Raw genomic sequence first — 26,654 nt, forward strand, 5'->3', positions numbered from 1 at the left:
CACCGGAGAGCAGTGAGCAGGGGGGGTATTTTATAGGCCTTTCTTCATTATGAACATACATGTTCAACATCTGGAAACAACAGTCTGGAGCAGGGCAGTTTATATCCCCCTCTTAGATAAAATGCAGTCTGATGCCTTTGCATTTTGATGTGTTGCTGCTGATGGAAAGGTGCTGAACCTATTACAGAAGGGGCTACCCATGACTTCATTGTCTGAGAGTGAGCTGCTGTCATATATAAAAAGCATTCTGCAGAGAGACAGCTATGTGCTAATCTGTCACCATACCCACTACCCAGGTAGGTAATAATCTATTGTTCACGTGTTGGTTGATGAATTGTCTGAATCTGAGGTTTGGGTTGATGGCTTTATAGGTACAGGCCCGGGCCTTGTGAGGATCTGTTATATAACATAAACAATAATGTGCTGTCTTTTTAAAGTAGTTAGCCTATAGTCTGCTATTTATCTTTGTAATTACTCAGAAAGAACATGGTTTTAAATAATTGCATTATGCAGTACCATGTACAAAGTGAGCCTTTGTTAAATTATTTGAGTAAGTAGCCTATCAGTATCAATTGATGACAATATCTCTACAATATGCAGACTGCACAGACCATACTAGGCCCTATTTTCTTCAAGTCAATATTTAGCCTATATTTGTCATTGGTCAAGAGAGACTTAGGAGATTTCTTGGTATCCTTTTCTTTGTGCCCTCTTCTCATATTTCTATATTTTCCTTTCCCCCTCTCCTCTCCTTCCTGCACCAGCTGCTGCTCCGTGCCGTAGCCGAGAGAGCCTGGAGAGTCCCCTCACCCCCTTACCCTGCACATACATGCATAGACAAAAGGCCTGATTCGCCTGTCGAACACTGCCCCCTTTTTCCATGCAGCGCTCGGCTTCGTCTGGAGGGAGCAGCCTAGACTGGCTGACCTACTGCAGCCACAGAGCAGAGGCACAGCACTGTTTATAGGGGGCTGCCTGGCAGGATGGGGGCTGCTAGTCTGGATTGACTCTGTGTGTATGAAGCAGGCCTCAACAGGAAGATTTCTCCTCTCTTAGTGGAAAATCAGAGTCAGGGGATCACGAGGGTATGGCACAATCTCCTTTTCCTCCCCTAGTATTTGTGTGTATATATATATATCTATATATCTATCTATATATTGATATATATATATAGAGATATATCTATATATATATCTATATCAGATACATATATATTCTATATATATATATATATATATTGTGTGTCTGCATGTATTGTGCCTGTGACAGGGATAGGGTGTGTGCCATCATGATGGCCCTTTGTTTTCCTTGTCATTTATCACAGACAGACGGATGGGATTCTCAATTGCCTGAGGCTACAGGGATTATCATGACAAAGATCAGACTCTCTAGGACAGAGATTAGGGAACCATGGGCATGGAATAGAGAGGATAGAGGTGGAGAGACCCTCACCAGCTCAGCCAAGGGCTGTACTAAAACACTGGGGCTCATGCAGACAAGCAGGCCACGTATAGACCAAGGTTAAAACCTGGGTTTTACCACTACTACTACTCTGTCATGGCTGCTTCAGCCTCCTCCCTCTCCATTTTCACCCAGCGTTGTGGCACGTCCTCATCCCAGACCAGGAATCGTAACTGTCATGACTCACATAATAAGCCATCCGGATTCAGGCTGTATTATTGTCTGTGTTTTGAGCTGTGTCCTTTTTTTTCCTGCCATCTCGTTTTGTATCTGTAACAGAGTTAGATTTCTAACTGCGTGTGTATTTTGTCCCGTTGCACAACCCAGAGGTGGATGTTATGGTTTGTACTCTCGAGGCCGAGCTGTTTTTTGTTGCTGGGGTAATGACCTGGATTCCAGATTTGTTTTGGACAAGGATCTCTTCAAACCTTTTGTTTTTTGAACCCAGAGAACTATTACCTTTTTAATCATCTGTTATCTTTTAACCACATCCAGATGTTGTATTTCAGGTCAAAATGGTGCAGTATCAGTGCTCTGTGATCAGCCTGAGAAGTGGGCGCTAGCTGTGTCTCTTTCTGCCTGTCTGTGTGTGTGTAGCTATACTGCAGCAGAGCAGGCTTTATGTGTGGTGACCGGAACCGGCTGAAACAGGTTTGAGCCAGCAGACAGAGGGCTGAGGAACAATGCCGGCTCTGTGCTACAGGGGGAGAGAGAGCTTCCCTGGCTGCTTAATAATGGCAGCCAAACTAGAAGGCTGTAGCCTAGCAGAGGAGGCTACAGAAAGGCACTATCGATCCCCAGCAGTATGGTGGTGGTACAGTACACCGGGTGTGGGGGTTTAGGCTATGGGATACAGGGTGTAGGCTGTGGGATAAGTAGGGCTGGCCACCTCGCTGGAGGCAGAGGCAGAGAGAGCAGTGCTCAGGCAGGGGAGAGGGGATGAGACTGCAACACTGGAGGCCTGTCTCACAGCACAGGGTCATTGTCAGTCAGCTGGTGATGGTGCAGGACAGGAGGAAATGGATGGCTGATCGGGATCACACCACCTCCATCTCTCTGCCTCTTTTTGGGCCCTGCCTGCTTTGGGAAATGGATTTTTTTTTCTGCAGGAAAAGGGGGGTGGTTGTTGTGCCTGACTGACTGTGTGGTAGCAGGAAGGAAGGAAGGTGGTTTTGTGACTACAGTAGTGGTTGGCTGGGGACAGGCTGGCTACAGATCACAGGGTGAGGACTGTTTCATGTTTCTTTCTACTGCTGTGTTTCCTAATGTGAGTTACTCTGTAGGTAGATGTACTGTATGTGCACTTGAAAGGGGTGGTGGTGAGAACAGCATATACATGAAACTGGGGTTAATATAGCTGGGCGTCAATATGTATACAGTACAGTATTCTTCATCTCTCTGCATTAAATATCATTTTTTCTATGTCAGACAGCTTTGCTTTTATTGGCCGTATTCTTGCACTAGGCCCTGCGATTCTCTTTCCTCAGCTCGGCAGCAGCCATTTTTCCTTTTTTTTTCTGATGCAGCTTTTCCTCACCTCAGCTCGGCAGCAGCCATTCCTTTTCTCCAATCTCCAAATCTGTTTCTGTCTCTCTCGCTCTCTCTCTCTCTCTCTCTCTCTCTCTCTCTCTCTCTCTCGTTCTCTACTTTTCTTGTTCTGTTCACTACTGCCTGGTTATCTCATTGTCTGAAGCTGAGGAGAGGAGGCCATTTCACTGGTGGTTTAGCAGGGAGGGAGACTGGGGAGTGCAGATGTTAATAGGTGAAATGGATGTGGCCGGGGCGGCAGTGTGGTGTGCAGACTGACCTGTCATCCATTTTAATGAGGAGGCAGCGAGCATTAAGGCAGCCCTCCTTGGCTACATGCTACGTGCAGACTGAAGAGGCAGCGCAAAGACATGATATGATATCCGTAGCCCATTGTCTTCATCCATCACATTTCCTATGAGGATTACTCTTGTGAAAATTCATTTCAGTACAACAACACAAAAAGCACTACTTGTTTCAGAAGCATTGTACATACATACAGTACATCCACCTCCAAACTGTCCTTGGCTATTGGGTTGTTTGAAATAAACTTATTTATAATACTTCAGATACAGGCTTATGTACATGAAGCAATTTGGCTAGTTATTAGCTATTTAGAGGACAGGCATTATCTGTCTCCATCCCATTCATAAAGTAGTTCAGAATGATAAGCTCGCTCATCTAGCGCTGAGTAGCCATGTTACTGTATACCTCTCTCATGTTTCCTTCATAAACAAACCAGCATAATCACTAGAGATATGTCATTCATTCTCACCTAGTGACCTTGGTCTGAAGTCATCTGAAATACGTGAAAAGAAGAGAAAAATGCCAATTTGAATGAAGATCACCAATAGTGTAGTCTGGTTTTTCCAACTGATGAGTATTCACAGAGTTTGATTTGGATGCTGGTTTTATGAGGGTCCACTGCATTTTGTTACGTTCAAATGGGCATTAGCTACTGCAATTTTAGCCTAATTCCATGGATGAAGTGATTGCAGTAGGAAATGAGTGGCCAGATTTGAATGTCCTGGGTCTTGAGTGGGCCTAGTTGACTACCTACCTCTGCTTTCCTTTGTTCCTCTCTAGGAGGGCTTGATTAAAGGCAGTGGTTTTCATACCTCTCTTCAGGGACCCCCACACATTTCGCAATGTTGATCTTGCCTTGAACTAGCTCACCTGATTCACCTATTCAAGGACTTGATAATTAGTTGACGAGTTAAATAAGGTGTGCCAGCTGTGGAATAGTTCAAATGCATGGAACGGCTAGGGATCCCAGAGGAGAGGTTTTTGAAAAACCCTAGATTGGGCAACTGAGAGTTGGGAGGGGAATTGGAGTAGAATGAGTTCCTACTTGTACATTAGTGGGCGATTTTTCTACAACAAAAAAGTAGTGAATTTGTATCAATGACTGTAGACATGAATGGACAAAGCCATCGATCACATGACACAATGCATTCCTATGTAAAGACTCAATAGCGCATTGAAGCCAAATGAAGTCGGTTTAAGATGGTGTCTCATTGGCTGCGTTTAGACAGGCAGCCCAATTCTGATTTTATGAGGATCCCCAATTACTCTTCCTGGGGTCCAAACATGAAACAAAACAAAATGCATAAAATAAATAGTATATATATAACACTACGTATTGCAATACGTAATGTAATACAAAATATATCAAAATGTTAGTCTCTTCACAGTGAAGGTGCTATTTTATCTGGGGGTTTTATCTGTTTTTATTGCTAACTTGAGTTACCTGGGGTGACAGAGCAGTTCCATGTACAGTACCTTCAAAAAGTATTCACTCCTGTTGACTTGTTCCACATTTTGCTGTGTGACAGATTGAATTTAACATTTTATTAAATATAGATTTATTTTTTTGTTGTCACTGGCCTCAATGTCCAAGTGCAATTATGTTTTTTCAAAAATGTTACAAATTTTAAATCTGAAATGTCTTGAGTCAATAAGTATGTTATGTCAAGCCTAAATTAGTTCAGATGTAAAAAAATGTTCTTAAAAAAAGTCACATAATAAAATTGTATTGACAATAATAGCATTTTAACATGATTTTTGAACGACTACCTCATCTCTTGCACATTTTGGGGAATATTCAGAGGTGGAAATTTTCCGTGGGAATTAACGGCAATATATGGGAATTAACGGCAATATATGGGAATTAACGGGAATATATGGGAATTAACAGAAATATATGCAAATGAATATTAATACCATTTAAATGTAGATGTTTTTTTTTGCATTGGATATATTTACCATTTCATATGGAGACAGAAACATAAACCTTTTACCTTAGTAGACATAATTCCAAATGCTTAAATCCTTCCAATAGAAATGTTTAAAAACAATTTAGTTACAAATTTAACTTGAATTAAGTGAGTTGACTCTTCACATGGCATGATTTCACTGAACAACAAAAGGAAGGGAATATTGAATGATCCCCAATGACCTATCGCCTCTCCCAAAAATGATTTCAACATACATCTGTAAAATGATAGTCTAGAAACTAAAGCTTTGGTTGTCCTCCTCTCAGGCTTCCATGTCTTCTCCCTGGACCTCCTCAATGTCTACCTCTTGAACATCAGACTCTGAGGCCTCATCTTCACTGTCACTTTCCAACCTTGTTGAGGATAGCTCGTTGTCAGGCTCAAAAAGCCTCACATTTCCCCGGATGGCCACCAATTTTTTGGCCCTTCTATTGGTCAGCCTGTTGCCTGCTTTGGTATGTGTCTTCCCAAACAAGGACCAGTTGCACTCTGAGGCGGCTGATGTTGGTGGGATTTGGAGGATGATGGAGGCAACAGGGGAAAGGGCCTCAGATCCACAAAGTCCCTTCCACCAGGTGGCTGATGAGAGATGTTGGCATAACTGCCATACTGCATCTCCATCACAAAGCCCTTGCTTGTAAGTGTACTACGCCAGACGGCCAAGAACCTTGCCCTCATCCAGGCCAAAGTGGCGAGACACGGTAGTGATGACACCATAGGCCTTGTTGATCTTTGCACCATACACGATGCTCTTGCCAGCATATTTGGGGTCCAACAGGTACGCTGTGGTGTGTATGGGCTTCAGGCAGAAGTCGTCACGCTTTTTGATGTATTTCGGAACATTCAGAAATCTCTTCCAATACACATTGCCTGTGAGCACCAGAGGTGAACCAGTTGCATACACAGGTCGAGCAAGACGTTGTCTGATTCATCCTTTTCACCTCGAAAAGAAGTAGAGGGACTTTTGTCAGAGGTTTTGAGCGCTGAGGGAACTTTATGCACATGATTTGGCACAGTATTTGCAAATGTACACAATTGTTCCTTCTACATTAGCTGCAGTGAAATGTCTCCACACATCAGATAGTGCCTGTGGCATTTTCCTGTAAAGATGAAAAAAAAAAAAAGTAAAAAACCCAAATACAATTCCATGTACAGATAAATAGTTAAGCAGTTAGAAGAAACAACTCCTTTGTAAGATAAATGTTTTAAAATGAAACATGTATGGAAACCGGTGAATTAACACTCCTCAGTTAGCAGGCTCAAGCAAGCTAAAACCCACATGGTAGCAAAAACAAACTAGCAGAAATTGTTAACAAGTTATAAAATATTTAAACACACTTTGCATTGAATTTCCCTTTTAGCATGGTGAAGTTATTAATTACACTTTGAATGGTGTATCAGCACCCAGTCACTACAAAGATTCAGGCGGCCTTCCTAACTCATTTGCCCGGAGAGAAAGGAAACCACTCAGGGATTTCACAATGAGGGCAATGGTGACTAATGGATGTGATAGGAGAAAACTGAGGATGGATCAACAACATTGTAGTTACTCCACAATACTAACCTAATTGACAGAGTGAAAAGAAGGAAAACTGTTCAGAATAAAAAATATTCCAAAACATGCATCCTGTTTTCAACAAGGCACTAAAGTAATACTGGAAAGCAATTCACTTTTTGTCCTAAATACAAAGTGTTATGTTTGGTGGAAATACAATATAACACATTACTGAGTACCACTATCCATATTTTCAAGCATAGTGGTGGCTGTGTCATGTTAGGTGTAATCAATAAAGACTGGGGAGTTTTTTTTGGATGAAAAAGAAACGGAATGGAGCGATATCATAACCACCATCGATAAGAGACAATACTGTACTGTGCAGCTGTATTCATCGACCTGGCCAAGGCTTTCGACTCTTATCACTCACCACATTCTTATCGGCAGACTCAACAGCCTTGGTTTCTCAAATAACTACCTTGCCTGGTTCACCAACTACTTCTCAGACAGAGTTCAGTGTGTCAAATCGGGGGCCTGCTGTCTGGACCTCTGGCAGGCTCTATGGGGGTGCCACAGGGTTAAAATCTCAGGCCGACTCTTTTCTCTGTATACATCAATGATGTCGCTCTTGCTGCTGGTGATTCTCTGATCCACCTCAACGTAGACGACACAATTTTGTATACTTCTGGCCCTTCTTTGGACACTGTGTAAACTAACCTCCAGACGAACTTCAATGACATACAACTCTCCTTCCGTGGCCTCCAACTGCTCTTCCAGGATACCCGGGCCACGGCGATTAGAAAGGCCTGCTCGCTGAAGGCTTTTAGGGAGCGTTTGACAGTGATGATGAGTGGTTGTTTGACCGCAGACCCATTACAGTTGCAGGCAATGATCGCTGAGATCCTGGTTGAAGACAGCAGAGGTGTATTTGGAGGGCAGGTTGGTTAGGATGATATCTATGAGGGTACCCGTGTTTACAGATTTGGGGTTGTACCTGGTAGGTTCATTGATCATTTGTGTGAGATTGAGGGCATCAAGCTTAGATTGTAGGATGGCCGGGGTGTTAAGCATGTCCCAGTTTAGGTCACCTAACAGCACGAGCTCTGAAGATAGATGGGGAGCAATCAATTCACATATACACCATATGTGAATTGATTGCCCCCCATCTCGGGCACAGCTGGGGGCAGAAAGTGGTCTATAGCAAGTGGCGATGGTGAGAGACTTGTTTCTGGAAAGGTGGATTTTTAAAAGTAGAAGCTCAAATTGTTTGGGTACAGACCTGGATAGTAAGACAGAACTCTGCAGGCTATCTCTGCAGTATATATCTACTCAACTTTGAGCCAGGAAAGATTGACATGCATACCACTGACATTCACCCACCGTGTACAGCTCTGTTCTGGACCAACTGCAATTTACTTATGTTCTCCTTTGCCGCACCTCACCACACAGCTGGGAAGTAGTGTAGGTGCGACAAAACTAGGGCCTGTAGAGCCTGCCTGGTTGATTTAGATGTCAAGAAAGCAGAGCAACGCCTTATCTTGGACAGACCTCCTTCCATTTTAGCAACCATTGAGTCTCTATGTTTTGACCATGATGGCTTGCTATCTAGGGTTACACCCAGCAGTTTAGTCTCCTCAACTTGCTCAATAGCCACATTATTCATTGTAGATCCAGATGAGGTTTAGGGTTGAGCGAGTGATTTGTCACAAAAACAATGCTTGTAGTTATTTTTAAAATTTAGCACCAGCCTATTGCTAGTTATCCATTCTAAAACTGACTGGAGCTCTATGTTGAGTGTCAGATATTTATTTTACTGTCATAGTTGTCGTCTATACTGTTGAATCGTCAGCGTGCATAGACACACAGGCTTTATTCAAGGTCAGTGGGCCCAAGCCAGCTGTCCTGCGGTACACCACACTCAACCAAATTTGTTTGTGGTTGTAGCAGAGGCTCCCATTTCGCACCATTGGTTAGAGCCTGTAAGTAAGCATTTCACTGTAAGGGCGCCTGTTGTATTTGGCGCATGTGACAAATAAACTTTGATTTGATTTGATAAGTAACTCTGTGTTCTATTATATAGGTAACTCTCAATACATGAAAAGGCAGAGGATGTAAATCCTTAACACCTAAGTTTTTTTCACCAATAGGTTATGATCAATGATATCAAAGACTGACTGAAGTCTAACAAAACAGCTCCCACAATCTTCTTATTATACATTTCTTTTAGCCAATCATCAGTCATTTGTGTCAGTGCTGAGCATGTTGAGTGCCCTTCCCTATAAGCATGCTGAAGGTCTGTTGTTACTGAGTTTTCCTTAAAATAACTATTCTATTTTTGTCAAACACACCGGTAACGGGCTGATTGGTTGTCTGTTTGAACCATTAAAGGGTGCTTTGCTATTCTTCAGTAGCGGTCTGCAGAATGACCTTTGCCTCCCTCCAGGCCTGAGGACACACATCCTCTTCTAGGCTTAAATTGAAGATGTGGCATACAGGAATCGCAAAAGAGAAGGGAAAGGGGATACCGAGTCAGTTAAACAACTGAATGCCTGCAACTGAAATGTGTCTTCCGCATTAACCACCTACAACTGCTCCCCGGGTTGGGTTAAACTGCCTTACTCAAGGGCAGAACAGCAGATTTTTCCACCTTGCCAGCTCTGGGATTCAAACCAGCGACATTTTAGTTACTGGCCCAGCATTCTTAACCGCTAGGCTACCTGCCACCCACAATTTGTGAAACAAAGATCTAAATTGTGCTACCTGCCTAAATGCAGCCATAGAAACATTAACATGTGTAGTTTGAGCTAGTCCAGGAAGTGGCGTTGCAGGCTAGCTCAGTGCTGCCCCCTCTCATTGAGTAACTCAAGTTGAAAGCCGACAGGCTACCATTAAATTATCCTCATAACCACAGATTATCCATTATATTGACAAGAAACTCAAGTGGCCACTCTAATAATGAAAATAAATGTCTTAAAAATTGGAAGGCAGTCGGGAGGAAGCGAGAGCAGGTGAGACCATTCTAGCTAATGAGAGGGAATATACGTGTGTGACCACCAAGCACAACGGTTTCCACTAGTTACCACAGCAAACAAAGTCAATTGTGGCTATATCGTAAAATTGTAGAAATATGCAGGGTTTATGACTTTGTGTTTGTGGTAACTAGTGACAACCAGGCACAACGTCAATATGAAGTTTTTTTTTCTTCTCAAAGTTGTAAGGATATCACGTATACTTATCAAATCAAATCAATTTTATTTATATAGCCCTTCGTACATCAGCTGATATCTCAAAGTGCTTACAGAAACCCAGCCTAAAACCCCAAACAGCAAGCAATGCAGGTGTAGAAGCACGGTGGCTAGGAAAAACTCCCTAGAAAGGCCGAAACCTAGGAAGAAACCTAGAGAGGAACCAGGCTATGTGGGGTGGCCAGTCCTCTTCTGGCTGTGCCGGGTGGAGATTATAACAGAACATGGCCAAGATGTTCAAATGTTCATAAATGACCAGCATGGTCCAATAATAATAAGGCAGAACAGTTGAAACTGGAGGTGGACTGGGGACAGCAAGGAGTCAGCATGTCAGGTAGTCCTGAGGCATGGTCCTAGGGCTCAGGTCCTCCGAGAGAGAGAAAGAAAGAGAGAAAGAGAGAATTAGAGAGAGCACACTTAAATTCACACAGGACACCAAATAGGACAGGAGAAGTACTCCAGATATCAGTACACTCGGAACAACTGAATCATTAAAAAAACGTATATTCAATCAAATAAGCCACAGGTAGCAAATGAGTCATTACATTTTTCGTTAACCAAATTCTACACTCTCTCATTGACCTCCATACAAAAACTTGCTTGGTGAGCAAATAAAATAAAAGAAATGCCTCCTGCTGGTGAAGACCAGAGGTTGGGTCCAGTTATCCCTCTCGCTTCGCCTCTTCCTCTTTTTTTATAATTTCTGTGTGTGATTTTAAAATAATCGGTTCAAGGACATGCATGTGGTGTATTAAAAGCAATTATTGGGACTTTGAAAAAGATCTATAATGTACACGCTAAAAATGCCTGCAGTACTGAACCATGAAGTACTGGACCATGAACCTCTGTGGCTTCAATGAGAGGGAGCAGTCTTTCTCCCCAGATTTGTATGTCAAGAATGTGCCTTGTCTGAATAATAGGTATGCTGAATGCTTGTCGTGACTCTGTTTTAAAATGTATACAATAGCACCACATGTGGCCTCGAAAGGCATTACTGATTTAGTGTGCGTTATTAGACACCATACTTAGCATGCCAACCAAACTCTCAAAACCTAACTTACATAAACTGCAATGAAAATCTGTGGTCAGCTAGCTAGAAGCGTGTCTTCAGTCCCAAAATGTACCGTTGAGCTTGGTGATTTAATCATCCAACCTCTAGAGAGTGTCCGAAGTTAGGGGGTGTCCGATGTTGGAGGGAAATTAGCTACATTTAGTTCTTCTAACCTTCTACATTAGTTATCCTAACCTGCTATGAAAAAGTCACTTCCGGTCATAGCTCTATACCACCTAGTCAAAACCATGAATGCTTGTCATGACTTTTTTACATTAGCACTCCAATGGCATTATTGTTAGAATCTGGAGGCTTAATCGTTCTCCTCACCCTTCTTTTGTGTCTTGACAATATTATTCAGATTTAATGAGTTTGTGTATTAATTTGTGTACTAGCTAACTAGTTGTATTTTTTTCGTTATATCTCTTCCAGTTTCTTGCATCATCACATCAAAAACATGGGCGATATGAAGACCCCAGACTTTGACGACCTCCTGGCAGCCTTTGACATCCCAGACATGGTGGACCCAAAGACAGCCATAGAGTCAGGCCACGAGGACCCCCACGATGGCCAGCTGAAACACCCCAGCGTCCCCCACGAGGACCCTCATGATGGCCAGCTCAAACACCCAAGCGTCCCCCACGAGGACGAGGCACACACCCCCTCTGGAGCTCCAGACGTGGGCGTCAGCGTCATCGTCAAGAATGTCCACAAAATGGACGCCGGCGGTGAAGAACACACACGACCAGAGGACGTGGTTCAGGCTGACCCCACCACCATGGTGAACCACAATGGGCTTCATAACGGGTACCTGTCAATGTCACCTAACGACCGGTACAGTAAGAACAACGGAGCCGAAAAGGCTCTGAGAGATGTGGAGGCTCATCATGGATTGGCTATCACCTCCAACTTCATCTCCCACTCTACTTTTAACCAGTTCAGTCCCATTTCCAGCGCTGAGGAGTTTGACGATGACGATAAGATTGAAGTTGATGACTCTCTGGACAGGGTCAAGCAGAGCGCCCTGCCATTTTTTAGGACAAACCCTCTGGCAGAACCACCTGCCAAGAGAGAGGAGGAGCTGACCACAAAAGCCGTACTGGCAGACTCCCATACCACGGCCAAACCTGCGAACAAGTCGTCTAATGGAGACTGCGACAAATCAAAACTTGATAAAAACAACAACAAGACTTTGGTCACCGTTAGTCTGAACCTTTACGAGTCCTCTAAATCAAGGAAACTTGAAGAAGAGAAAGCCAAAGAGACAATGGCCCCTCGCACCCAGGAGGGGTCAGGGAGGGAGGCTGGGGAGCCCTGTGTCCAGGCTGTGTCCACCAGTCTCTCGCAGGCCAAACAAGCCAATTCATCAGCCAAACTTTCCTCCTGCATTGCTGCTATTGCAGCTCTCAGTGCTAAGAAAGCCACAGTATCAGACACCACTAACTCTGTAGTCTCTGAGTCCCCCCCTACCACCGAGAGAGACTCATTTACCACCATCCCTGACATCCACACCCAGAGGGAAGCACCCAAGGAGGCCAAGGAGAGGGAGAGCCCCAGGGCCCTGGTCCCGGAGAAGCCCCCAGACCAGGAGTCCCCTTCAGCTCTAGAGGTATGGATTGTGTACAAGTCAAGTGTGTTATTGTTTTACTGTACTGTCTACTTGTATACGTCAGTACTATGTGTCTAAGACTAACCTCTAGGAAGGGTTAGATGCTCCATTAACGACTACGGTACCATTTATGTTATGCAGTCTGTCCACAATAGATTAGTCCCAGACAAATTTCCGCCCAGGGACAAAAAAGTTCATCCTATCCTATTCTATCCTATCCTAGGTGGCCAGGAGGCTGCAGTCCAAACAGCCAGAGGGCCCCGGCAGCCCAACCACCAGCGAGGACAGCAGTAGAGGCTCTGGTTCCCCCTCCTCCTCCCCCTCTACACCCGTCATCCCAAAGGTCCGGATCAAAACCATTAAGACCTCCTCTGGCCAGATCAAACGCACCGTCACCAGAGTGCTGCCGTTGGCCCAGGTAGAGTCAGATCCTGAACGCCTGAAGAGAGGGTCTTCCATCATGGTCTCCTCCTTCCTGTCCTCCCCGAACTCGACGCGGACCTCCTCCCTGCCCACCACCACCCCAGGTGTTGCCATGGAGATCAACAAGCAGATGACCATCAAACCTGTGGCCACTGCTTTCCTCCCTGTGTCGGCAGTCAAGACGACGGGTTCCCAGGTAATCAACCTTTTTCTGTGTACAGTGCCCTCTGTAAGTATTGGGACAGCGACTATTTAGTTTTGTTTTGGCTCTGCACTCCAGCAGTTTGGATTTGAAATCAAACAATGACTAAGAGGTTCAAATGCAGACTGTCAGATTTAATTTGAGGGTATTTTCGTCCATATCGGGTGAACAGTTTAGAAATTATATCACTTTTTGTACATACAGTAGTCCCCCTATTTTAGGGGAGCAAAATTATTGGGACAAATTCACTTAAATGTTTATTAAAGTAGTAAAAAGTGAAGTATTTGGTCCCGTATGTATAGCACAATAATGACTACATCAAGCTTGTGACTACAAATTTGGTGGATGTATTTGCTCTTTGTTTTGGTTGTCACATGAACATTTTAGCCCAATAGAAATGAATGGTAAATAATGTACTGTGTCATTTTTATTGTAAACATGGATATAATATGTTTCTAAACACTTCTACATTAATGTCGATGCCACCATGATTACGGATGATTCTGAATGAATCGTTAAATATGATGTGTGAGAAGTTATAGATGCACCAATATCATACCCCTCGCCATTACAATAACAGGGGAGGTTTGCTTTTTTGGGGGGTATGACATTTGTGCGTCTGTAACTTTCTCACTCATCATTAAATGGAAACTGTAATCTGGACACTGACTGTAGGTCTATGAATTTTCTTTCAGAATCTTGAGAGAATGCAAATGCACAGTTAGGGATAGTTTGTAGAGGTGCTTCTGACGAAGAGGAGTAGTAGGAAGGATCGGAGAACCAATGCGCAGCGTGGTACGGGTTAATATTGCTTACTTTTAATAGAACACTGAAAAGTACAAAATAACAACGTGAATAAATTAAACAAACGAAACAGTCCCGTGTGGAACAAACACTGACACGTAAAATAATCACCCACAACTCAAAAGTGAAACCAGGCTACCTAAGTACGGTTCTCAATCAGGGACAACGAATGACAGCTGCCTCTGATTGAGAACCATACCAGGCCAAACACAGAAATCCCAAATCATATAAAAAGGAACATAGACAACCCACCCAACTCACTCCCTGACCATACTAAAACAAAGAGATAACAAAAGAACTAAGGTCAGAACGTGACAGTACCCCCCCCACCCAGAGGTGCGGACTCCGGGCCGCAAAACCTGAACCTATAGGGGAGGGTCTGGGTGGGTGTCTGTCCGCGGTGGCGGCTCTGGCGCGGGACGTGGACCCCACCCCACCATAGTCTTTCTCCGCCTCTTTAACCGCCTCCGTGGCCTCTTTAGAGCGGCGACCCTCGCCGCCGACCTCGGACTGGAGACCCTAGCCACGGGTCCTGAATGAACGTGAGATTCCGGCAGCTCCTGGCTGACGGGCGGCTCTGGCAGCTCAGGACAGACGGGTGGCTCTGGCAGCTCTGGCAGCTCAGGACAGACGGGCGACTCTGGCAGCTCAGGACAGACGGGCGGCTCTGGCAGCTCAGGACAGACGGGCGGCTCTGGCAGCTCAGGACAGACGTGCGGCTCTGGCAGCTCAGGACAGACGGGAGCACCTGTAGGGAGGAGACGGAGAGACAGCCTGGTGCGGGGGGCTGCCACCGGAGGGCTGGTGCTTGGAGGTGGCACCGGATAGACCGGACCGTGAAAGCCCACTGGAGGTCTCGAGCACAGAGCCTGTACAACCCTACCTGACTGGATGCTCCCCGTAGCCAGGCCAGTGCGGCGAGGTGGAATAGCCCGCACTGGACTGTGCTGGCGAACCCGGGGACACCATGCGTAGGGCTGGTGCCATGCACCGGGCAATGCATAACACGGTGCCTGCCCGGTCCCTCTCTCTCCACGGTAAGCACGGGGAGTTGGCTCAGGTCTCCTACCTAACTTAGCCACACTCCCCATGTGCCACCCCCCAATACATTTTTGGGGCTGCCTCTCGGGCTTCCAACTGCGCTGCCATACCACCGCCTCTCGGCTTTTGCTGCCTCCAGCTCTGCCTTGGGGTGGCGATACTCTCCCGGCTGTACCCAGGGTCCCTTGCCATCCAGGATCTCCTCCCATGTCCAGGAGTCTGGAGATCGCTGCTGCTGCCCGTTACCACGCTGCTTGGTCCTTTGGTGGTGGGTGACAACCCACCCAACTCACGCCCTGACCATACTAAAACAAAGACATAACAAAAGAACTAAGGTCAGAACGTGGCAGGTGCTGTCTTTTATCAGCGTCATTAAAGATGATAGTATTTCAACCACATCCATATGCATCCAAGCTGAACTGAAATCTAATCAGAAACATGTTGGGTTGTTTACACAGCTTTCTATTACCTTACATCCGGTCAAACAGATGTCATTTGGAAATTTTGCACAGAAAACCTTCTCCATATTTGGGGAGAGTTATTGCGTTTTCTCCCCAGTCCCCAGAGACACATACCCCTGAGTGGCCCCTGTGTAGATGGATGTTTTGACTACTACTTTAATACAGTGTTAGTGTTTGTCCCAATACTTTTGCTACTCTTAAATTGGGGGGGGAGGACTAGTTTAGGGGAACAAAATGGTTCACCCGATATGGATGAAAATATCCTCAAATTAAATCTGACAGTCTGCACTTTAACCTCATATTTTGTAGTATAGAGCCAAAGAAGAAACAATGCTTCACTGTCCCAATAATTATGGAGGTCACTGTATATGGGAGTGTTTGAACTTGGTCTTTTACCAAATATGTCTATCTTCTGTTTACCACCCCTACCATGACTCAACACAACTGACTGGCTCAAACGCATTAAGAAGGAAAGAAATTCCACAAATGAACTTTTAACAAGGCACACCTGTTAATTGAAATGCATTCCAGGTGACTACCTCATGAAGCTGGTTGAGAGAATGCCAGGAATGTGCAAAGCTGTCATCAAGTCAAAGGGTGGCTACTTTGAAGAATCTCCAATATAAAATATATTTTGATTTGTTTAACACTTTTTTGGTTGCTACATGATTCCATATGTGTTATTTCCTAGTTTTGATGTCTTTACTATTATTCTACAATGTAGAAAATAGTTTTAAAAAATAAAGAAAACCAATGAATGAGTATGTGTGTCCAAACTTTTGACCGGTACTCTCTCTCTTTATATATATATATATATATATTCAGTTGAAGTCGGAAGTTTACATACACTTAGGTTGGAGTCATTAAAACTCATTTTTCAAACCCTCCACAAATTTCTTGTTAACAAACTATGTTTTTGGCAAGTCGGTTAGGACATCTACTTTGTGCATGACACAAGTAATTTTTCTAACAAATGTTTATAGGCAGATTATTTCCCTTATAATTCACTGTATCACAATTCCAATTAAACAGCTTGGAAAATTCCAGAAAATTATGTCATGGCTTTAGAAGCTTCTGATAGGCTAATTGACAAGCGCCTGAAGGTACCACGTTCATCTCTACAAACAACAGTACGCAAGTATAAACAGCATGGGACCACGCAGCCGTCATACCACTCAGGAAGGAGATGCGTTCTGTCTCCTAGAGATGAAAGTACTTTGGTTCGAAAAGTGCAAATCAATCCCTGAACAGCAAAGGACCTTGTGATGATGCTGGAGGAAACAGGTACAGGTACAAAAGTATCTATATCCACAGTAAAACGAGTCCTATATCGACATAATCTGAAAGGCCACTCAGCAAGGAAGAAGCCACTGCTCCAAAACTGCCATAAAAAAGCCAGACTACGGTTTGCAACTGCACATGAGGACAAAGATCGTACTTTTTGGAGAAATGTCCTCCGAAGAACACCATCCCAACCGTGAAGCACGGGGGTGGCAGCATCATTTTGTGGGGGTGATTTGCTGCAAGAGTGATTGGTGCACTTCACAAAATAGATGGCGTCATGAGGTAGGAAAATTATGTGGATATATTGAAGCAACATCTCAAGACATCAGTCAGGGAGTTAAAGCTTGGATGCAAATTGGTCTTCCAAATGGACAATGACCCCCAAGCATACTTCCAAAGTTGTGGCAAAATGGCTTAAGGACAACAAAGTCAAGGTATTGCAGTGGCCGTGGCAAAGCCCTGACCTCAATCCTATAGAAAATTTGTGGGCGGAACTGAAAAAGTGTGTGCGAGCAAGGAGGCCTACAAACCCAACTCAGTTACACCAGCTCTGTCAGGAGGAATGGGCCAAAATTCACCCAACTTATTGTGTGAAGCTTGTGGAAGGCTACCCAAAATGAAATAAATAAAAGCTGAAATAAATAAATACATCTCTCTACTCTTATTCTGACATTTCACATTCTTAAAATAAAATAAGTTTTGACTGGGCTGAGCGGGAACTGTACTTCCTCAGTGGTAGGGAGGCGAGCAGGCCAGAGGTGGATGAACGCAGTGCCCTTGTTTGGGTGTAGGGCCTGATCAGAGCCTGGAGGTACTGCGGTGCCGTTCCCCTCACAGCTCCGTAGGCAAGCACCATGGTCTTGTAGCGGATGCGAGCTTCAACTGGAAGCCAGTGGAGAGAGCGGAGGAGCGGGGTGACGTGAGAGAACTTGGGAAGGTTGAACACCAGACGGGCTGCGGCGTTCTGGATGAGTTGTAGGGGTTTAATGGCACAGGCAGGGAGCCCAGCCAACAGCGAGTTGCAGTAATCCAGACGGGAGATGACAAGTGCCTGGATTAGGACCTGCGCCGCTTCCTGTGTGAGGCAGGGTCGTACTCTGCGGATGTTGTAGAGCATGAACCTACAGGAACGGGCCACCGCCATGATGTTAGTTGAGAACGACAGGGTGTTGTCCAGGATCACGCCAAGGTTCTTAGCGCTCTGGGAGGAGGACACAATGGAGTTGTCAACCGTGATGGCGAGATCATGGAACGGGCAGTCCTTCCCCGGGAGGAAGAGCAGCTCCGTCTTGCCGAGGTTCAGCTTGAGGTGGTGATCCGTCATCCACACTGATATGTCTGCCAGACATGCAGAGATGCGATTCGCCACCTGGTCATCAGAAGGGGGAAAGGAGAAGATTAATTGTGTGTCGTCTGCATAGCAATGATAGGAGAGACCATGTGAGGTTATGACAGAGCCAAGTGACTTGGTGTATAGCGAGAATAGGAGAGGGCCTAGAACAGAGCCCTGGGGGACACCAGTGGTGAGAGCGCGTGGCGAGGAGACAGATTCTCGCCACGCCAACTGGTAGGAGCGACCTGTCAGGTAGGACGCAATCCAAGCGTGGGCCGCGCCGGAGATGCCCAACTCGGAGAGGGTGGAGAGGAGGATCTGATGGTTCACAGTATCGAAGTAAGCCGATAGGTCTAGAAGGATGAGAGCAGAGGAGAGAGAGTTAGCTTTAGCAGTGCGGAGCGCCTCCGTGATACAGAGAAGGGCAGTCTCAGTTGAATGACTAGTCTTGAAACCTGACTGATTTGGATCAAGAAGGTCATTCTGAGAGAGATAGCGGGAGAGCTGGCCAAGGACGGCACGTTCAAGAGTTTTGGAGAGAAAAGAAAGAAGGGATACTGGTCTGTAGTTGTTGACATTGGAGGGGTCGAGTGTAGGTTTTTTCAGAAGGGGTGCAACTCATGACTTCAACTGTAAGTGTTCAAACCCTTTGCTATGAGACTCGAAATTGAGCTCAGGTGCTTCCTGTTTCCATTGATCATCCTTGAGATGTTTCTACAATTTGATTGGAGTCCACCTGTGGTAAATTAAATTGATTGGACATGATTTGGAAAGGCACACACCTGCATATATAAGGTCACACAGTTGGCAGTGTTTGTCAGAGCAAAAACCAAGCAATGAGGTCGAAGGAATTGTCCTTAGAGCTCCGAGACAGGATTGTGTCGAGGCGCAGATCAGGGGAAGGGTACCAAAACATGTCTGCAGCATTGAAGGTCCCCAAGAACACAGTGGCCTCCATCATTCTTAAGTGGAGGAAGTTTGGAATTACCAAGACTCTTCCTAGATCTGGTCGCCCGGCCAAACTGAGCAATGGGGGAGAAAGGCCTTGATTAGGGAGGTTACCAAGAATGGTCACTCCAATGGTCACTCTGACAGAGCTCCAAAGTTTCTATGTGGATATGGGAGAACCTTCCAGAAGGACAACCATCTCTGCAGCATTGCACCAATCAGGACATTACGGTAGAGTGGCAAGACGGAAGCCATTTCTCAGTGAAAGGCACATGATTGGGGTGGCAGGTAGCGTAGTGGTTAGAGCGTTGAGCCAGTAACCGCAAGGTTGCTAGATTGAATCCCCGACTTGACAATATAAAAATGTGTCGTTCTTCCCCTAAACAAGGCAGTTAACCTACTGTTCCTAGGCCGTCATTGTAAATAAGAATTTGTTCTTAACTGACTTGCCTAGTTAACTAAAGAAAAAATTGTTTGACAAAAGGCACCTAAAGACTCTTAGAACATGAGAAACAAGATTCTCTGGTCTGATGAAACCAAGATTGAACTCATTGGCTATGTTAGCACAGCTGAAAACTGTTGTTCTAATTAAAGAAGCAATAAAACTGGCCTTCTTTAGACTAGTTGAGTATCTGGAGCATCAGCATTTGTGGGTTCGATTACAGGCTCAAATTGTCAGAAACAAATAACTTTCTTCTGATACTGGTCAGTCTATTCTTGTTCTGAGAAATAAAGGCTATTCCATGCGAGAAATTGCCAAGAAACTGAAGATCTCATACAACGCTGTGTACTACTCCCTTCACAGAACAGCACAAACTGTCTCTAACCAGAATAGAAAGAGGAGTGGGCGGCTCCGGTGCACAACTGAGCAAGAGGACAAGTGCATTAGAGTGTCTAGTTTCTGAAACAGATGCCTGACAAGACCACAACTGGCAGCTTCATTAAATAGTACCTGCGAAACACCAGTCTCAACGTCAACAGTGAAGAGGCAACTCTGGGATGCTGGCCTTCTAGGCAGAGTTGCAAAGAAAAAGCCATATCTCAGACTGGCCAATAAAAGATTGAGATGGGCAAAAGAACACAGACACTGGGCAGAGGAAGATTGGGGAAAAGTGTTATGGTTAGACGGATCTAAGTTTGAGGTGTTCGGATCACAAAGAATAACATTCGTGAGACGCAGAAAAAATGAAATGATGCCGGAGGAGTGCATACAATTGTATTTCCCATCCTCTCCTCCCCCTATTCAGGTCATTAACCTAAAGCTGGCCAACAACACCATGGTGAAAGCCACAGTGATCCCCGCTGCGTCGGTACAGAGTGCCAGCAGCGCCATCCTCAAAGCTGCCAACGCCATCCATCAACAACAACAGCAGACCGTCATGGTGCCCGCATCCAGCCTGGCAAACGCCAAACTCACCGTGCCAAAGACTGTCCACCTCACCAACCTCAACCTACTCCCCCTGACCAAGACCACCTCTGTGTCTGAGCTTCACCAGGTTTGGGTTATTAAGATACCTCATTCTGTACATCAGAACTAATCTTCTATGCTAACACGCTATAGACAACAAAATATAACGTCATACAGTAATAATGAAATAAACATGGGGAATAATTCTAATCAATACATAACTCAATAGATTAATAACAACAATAAATCTCTAACATTTCTTTCAGTAACTCCTTGAACGTCTGTTCGTTTCACCAGGTGCTGTCCAGCTCCAAGCCCCAGGGGCAGCAGCCGGTGAAGCAAGCCCTGCTGGCTGCCCAGGCCCAGAAGAAGGGTGTCTCTAGAGTCCAGGTGTTAGCCAGCTCCCAGAGTTCTGTAGTGGAGGCCTTCAATAAGGTCCTGAGCAGCATCAACCCTGTCCCAGTCTACGTCCCCAACCTCAGCCCCCCCTCGGCCGCCTGTATCTCTCTACCCTCCCGCGGCTATAGGTAAAATGCTAGCTAGCTATATAGCATTTTAATTGTTTCTTCCTATATATTTTTTTTATACAGTGTCCTTGGGCTTCTTGAAATGCAGCGTATATAATATACATGTTTGAATGAATGTATATTGATTTATATTATTATTTACAGGTGCCTGGAGTGCGGTGACTCGTTTGCCCTGGAGAGAAGCCTGAGCCAGCATTACGACCGTCGCAGTGTCCGCATCGAGGTCACCTGCAACCACTGTGTCAAGAACCTGGTCTTCTATAACAAGTGCAGTCTGCTCTCACACGCCCGGGGACACAAAGACAAAGGTGACTTTTCTTCATACATGAAATGCCTAAAGCGTTCAGTCTGCAATGCTTCTAAATTGAGACGAATAAAAACCTCTTATCTCCTCTTGTACTTTCTTATTTTCTTCTCCTCTTGTCTTCTCTCCTCTCCTTTTGTCTCCTCTCCTCTTGTCTTCTAAACTCGTCTCTTCTTCTCTTCTCCTCAAAGGGGTGGTTATGCAGTGTTCCCACCTCATCCTCAAGCCCATCCCTACAGACCAGATGATCACTACATCACCTCCGCTATCCTCCACCACCACCGCTGGATCTACCTACAGCTCCACCGGCCACTTCCTAGGGAAGGGTGCTGGTACTCAGGCCCAGGCAGCGGTGATCTGTGCCCCCTCCAACGCCCCTCCGGTTGCTGCCATGCCCCTGGATGAGGATGTGTCCCGGCTCTGCAGAACCAGCCTGAAGTGTTTAGAGTGCAGTGAGATGTTCCTGGACGAGAACTCTCTAGCAATGCACTATCAGCAGGCGCCAGAGTCCAGCGGACAGGTGTGCATGTGTGGTTACTGTGTCTATGTCTATAAGCGGGTGTTGAGTGATTGCTCTTTTTAAACTTCCCTTGTCCATTGTGTATTTCTGTGAGTCACACCCACTGTGTCACCACTTCTAATCAACACTCCCCTATACACTCCCTCCATCACTCCCTTTTGAATAATATATCATTTAAAATACATATATATATATATTAAAGCTGGAATCCTTTATGGTAAATGAACCACGTCCATCTGTGATATTACAACAAAGAAGTTACTGCAAACAGAGAATGCTGCCCCCCCCCCCGACATCATTGCACGCCTCGACAGAAGAGATTAATATGTACTGCCTTGTTTTCACCATGCTGCACGACGCTCCTCAGCTCAGCAACAACAACAATAACAACGGTGGCGCTGGGCGGCCAGTGGCGCTGTTTCCCTGTACTGTAGATGCCATCTTTATTGGCATTGTGTGTTTTCATCATATCATCCCTTTATAGCGCCAGCTAATGATATATATTGTCAAATGTTTTGTTAATTTAACTCCATTATTGAACCAACAACTTGAACCAAGATTGCATTCCTCCTAGAGAATTATAATAGCGTTTTGTGTATTTTCTGTCTCTGTTTACATCTGTAGAAAACCTGCACTATCTGCCAAATGCTACTACCTAACGTGTGCAGCTTTGTGTCGCACCAACGGATCCACCAGCACAAGTCTCCCTACATCTGCCCTGAGTGTGGGGCTATCTGCCGCTCAATCCACTTCCAGTCCCACGTGACCAGGAACTGTCTGCACTACACCCGCAGGGTGGGCTACCGGTCAGTCTGACATTGCTTCCTGCCTGAACAGGAAACACTTCTGTCTGGCTTGTTACCATGGTTCCTCTTCTTCTCTAGATATTTTCTTTAGGAGCGGTCAGATGACTTCTGTTTAAAAGGTCCACTCACTCAGGTAGACGTAGCAATATGACGTCATACAGAAAGGCAACTTTCTTCCTGCAGAAATCAACAGCAACGAGACCCCCAATATCAGCTCTTCCCAATGTGGAGGGTGCACACTTGGAAGAGGCAATACTGTAGTTGTTTGATAATGTCACCTTTAAGTCGCCACACTGAAAATGATTAATTTCACCTATCAATGTGCCTCTTGCTAATCACTTGGAAGAGGCAATACTGTAGTTGTTTGATAATGTCACCTTTAAGTCTCCACACTGAAAATGATTAATTTCACCTATCAATGTGCCGCTTGCTAATCACTTGGAAGAGGCAATACTGTAGTTGTTTGATAATGTCACCTTTAAGTCTCCACACTGAAAATGATTAATTTCACCTATCAATGTGCCGCTTGCTAATCACAGTAATTACAATGTCAGTTGATTTTGTAACTTGCATTGAGTATCAACATCATCCAAAGTGTTGAGTTAAAAGGTCCTGTATATTTTTGTTTTCTATATACGGTGAGCACCATACTTATTTTATTTATTATTTTGGTTCTGTACTCTAGCACTTTGAGTTTGAAAGAATACAATGAGGGCGAAGTGCAGACTGTCAGCTATAATTTGAGGGTATTTTCATACATGTCGGATGAACCATTTACAAATGACAGCACCTTTTATACATGTCCCGTTCCCCCCCATTTTAAGGTACTACAAGTATTTGTTGAATTGGCTTCACAGATGTGTATCGTTAGGCAGGTTCATTCATTAGTATCGTTAGTGAATGCAGGAGAGCTGTTGATGAATAGTATTTATTCTAGACTTTGCTGTTGCCTTTGGAGGTTGTTGTTGGGGTGTGACAACATGAGGAAGACAGCAGTGTCGATGCAAATGAAGCTGGCCGTCATAAGGCTCAGAAATGAACATCAATCAATCAGGAACATTGCAAAAAGGCTGGGCCCAAGTCAACAGTTTGGTTCTTCATTAACAAGAAAAAAACAACCGGTGAACTCAATTATGTCAAAAGACCCGGGTAGACTGAGGAAGACCACTGTATGACCGGAGAGTACTCTCGATGGTGTAGAAACCCCCCTAACAACAGCCCAACCGATCAAAAACACTCTCCTGGATGCAGGTGTAGATGTGTCAGTCAACCATACGTAGAAGACTACACCAGCAGGACTACAGAGGGTACACTACAAGATGCAAACCACTGATAAGCCTGAAGAACAGAAAGACCAGATTACAGTTTGCTAAAAAGCACCAAAAAGAGCCCCAAGAGTTTTGGAAACAAGTATTGTGGACAGATGAGACAAAGATTAACATGTACCCGAGTGATGGAAAGTGTGGAGGAAAAAAAGACATGCCCATGATCCAAAGCATATCACCTCATCCGTGAAACATGGTGGAGGGGGTGTTATGGCTTGGGCCTGTATGGCTGCCAGGGGAACAGGCTATGACTGCCAGGGGAACAGGCTCACTTGTCTTCATCGATGATGTGACTGTAGACAGATGTAGAACAATTAATTCTGAAGTCTATTTTATATGCTCAGATAAAACCAAATGCCTTCAAACTCACTGGACAGCACTTCATCATGCAACAAGACAATGACCCGAAACATACTGCTAGAGCAACGAAGGGGTTTTTGATGGCCAGAAAGTGGAAAATCCTTGACTGGCTGAGTCAATCACCGGATCTGAATCCAATTGAACACGCATTATACATGCTGAAGAGGAGACTGAAGGCAATACGTTTCTATAAATTCAAATCAAATCAAATTTTATTTGTCACATACACATGGTTAGCAGATGTTAATGCGAGTGTAGCGAAATGCTTGTGCTTCTAGTTCCGACAATGCAGTAATAACCAACAAGTAATCTAACTAACAATTCCTAAACTACTGTCTTATACACAGTGTAAGGGGATAAAGAATATGTACATTAGGATATATGAATGAGTGATGGTACAGAGCAGCATAGGCAAGATACAGTAGATGGTATCGAGTACAGTATATACATATGAGATGAGTAGGTAAACAAAGTGGCATAGTTAAAGTGGCTAGTGATACATGTATTACATAAGGATGCAGTCGATGATATAGAGTACAGTATATACGTATGCATATGAGATGAATAATGTAGGGTAAGTAACATTATATAAGGTAGCATTGTTTAAAGTGGCTAGTGATATATTTACATCATTTCCCATCAATTCCCATTATTAAAGTGGCTGGAGTTGAGTCAGTGTCAGTGTGTTGGCAGCAGCCACTCAATGTTAGTGGTGGCTGTTTAACAGTCTGATGGCCTTGAGATAGAAGCTGTTTTTCAGTCTCTCGGTCCCAGCTTTGATGCACCTGTACTGACCTCGCCTTCTGGATGATAGCGGGGTGAACAGGCAGTGGCTCGGGTGGTTGATGTCCTTGATGATCTTTATGGCCTTCCTGTAACATCGGGTGGTGTAGGTGTCCTGGAGGGCAGGTAGTTTGCCCCCGGTGATGCGTTGTGCAGACCTCACTACCCTCTGGAGAGCCTTACGGTTGAGGGCGGAGCAGTTGCCGTACCAGGCGGTGATACAGCCCGCCAGGATGCTCTCGATTGTGCATCTGTAGAAGTTTGTGAGTGCTTTTGGTGACAAGCCGAATTTCTTCAGCCTCCTGAGGTTGAAGAGGCGCTGCTGCACCTTCTTCACGATGCTGTCTGTGTGGGTGGACCAATTCAGTTTGTCCTTGATGTGTATGCCGAGGAACTTAAAACTTGCTACCCTCTCCACTACTGTTCCATCGATGTGGATAGGGGGGTGTTCCCTCCGCTGTTTCCTGAAGTCCACAATCATCTCCTTAGTTTTGTTGACGTTGAGTGTGAGGTTATTTTCCTGACACCACACTCCGAGGGCCCTCACCTCCTCCCTGTAGGCCGTCTCGTCGTTGTTGGTAATCAAGCCTACCACTGTTGTGTCGTCCGCAAACTTGATGATTGAGTTGGAGGCGTGCGTGGCCACGCAGTCGTGAGTGAACAGGGAGTACAGGAGAGGGCTCAGAACGCACCCTTGTGGGGCCCCAGTGTTGAGGATCAGCGGTGGAGGAGATGTTGTTACCTACCCTCACCACGGGCGGCCCGTCAGGAAGTCCAGTACCCAGTTGCACAGGGCGGGGTCGAGACCCAGGGTCTCGAGCTTGATGACGAGCTTGGAGGGTACTATGGTGTTGAATGCCGAGCTGTAGTCGATGAACAGCATTCTCACATAGGTATTCCTCTTGTCCAGATGGGTTAGGGCAGTGTGCAGTGTGGTTGAGATTGCATCGTCTGTGGACCTATTTGGGCGGTAAGCAAATTGGAGTGGGTCTAGGGTGTCAGGTAGGGTGGAGGTGATATGGTTCTTGACTAGTCTCTCAAAGCACTTCATGATGACGGAAGTGAGTGCTACGGGGCGGTAGTCATGTAGCTCAGTTACCTTAGCTTTCTTGGGAACAGGAACAATGGTGGCCCTCTTGAAGCATGTGGGAACAGCAGACTGGTATAGGGATTGATTGAATATGTCCGTAAACACACCAGCCAGCTGGTCTGCGCATGCTCTGAGGGCGCGGCTGGGGATGCCGTCTGGGCCTGCAGCCTTGCGAGGGTTAACACGTTTAAATGTTTTACTCACCTCGGCTGCAGTGAAGGAGAGACCGCATGTTTCCGTTGCAGGCCGTGTCAGTGGCACTGTATTGTCCTCAAAGCGGGCAAAAAAGTTATTTAGTCTGCCTGGGAGCAAGACATCCTGGTCCGTGACTGGGCTGGATTTCTTCCTGTAGTCCGTGATTGACTGTAGAC

General features: G+C 45.2%; 1 protein-coding gene across 3 annotated transcripts in view; it reads left to right on the forward strand.

Annotated features, from left to right (window-relative positions):
• znf532 (zinc finger protein 532) overlaps positions 1–26,654 on the forward strand; it is a 37,903-nt gene continuing 11,249 nt past the window's right edge. Inside the window, exons 1-9 of one of the 3 annotated variants that reach the window (XM_064977346.1) lie at positions 1–296; positions 765–1,085; positions 11,488–12,664; positions 12,888–13,283; positions 20,408–20,656; positions 20,866–21,095; positions 21,240–21,403; positions 21,591–21,919; positions 22,544–22,725. In XM_064977346.1, the coding sequence (XP_064833418.1) occupies positions 11,513–12,664; positions 12,888–13,283; positions 20,408–20,656; positions 20,866–21,095; positions 21,240–21,403; positions 21,591–21,919; positions 22,544–22,725 (2,702 nt within the window). In that variant the 5' untranslated portion in view covers positions 1–296; positions 765–1,085; positions 11,488–11,512. Of the gene's footprint in view, positions 297–764; positions 1,086–2,320; positions 2,685–11,487; positions 12,665–12,887; positions 13,284–20,407; positions 20,657–20,865; positions 21,096–21,239; positions 21,404–21,590; positions 21,920–22,543; positions 22,726–26,654 lie in introns of those variants that run through there. The other 2 variants (XM_064977348.1, XM_064977347.1) reach the window with 2 other exon arrangements.

This window comes from Oncorhynchus masou, chromosome 11, assembly GCF_036934945.1.
Source record: "Oncorhynchus masou masou isolate Uvic2021 chromosome 11, UVic_Omas_1.1, whole genome shotgun sequence".
Lineage (NCBI taxonomy): Eukaryota > Metazoa > Chordata > Actinopteri > Salmoniformes > Salmonidae > Oncorhynchus > Oncorhynchus masou.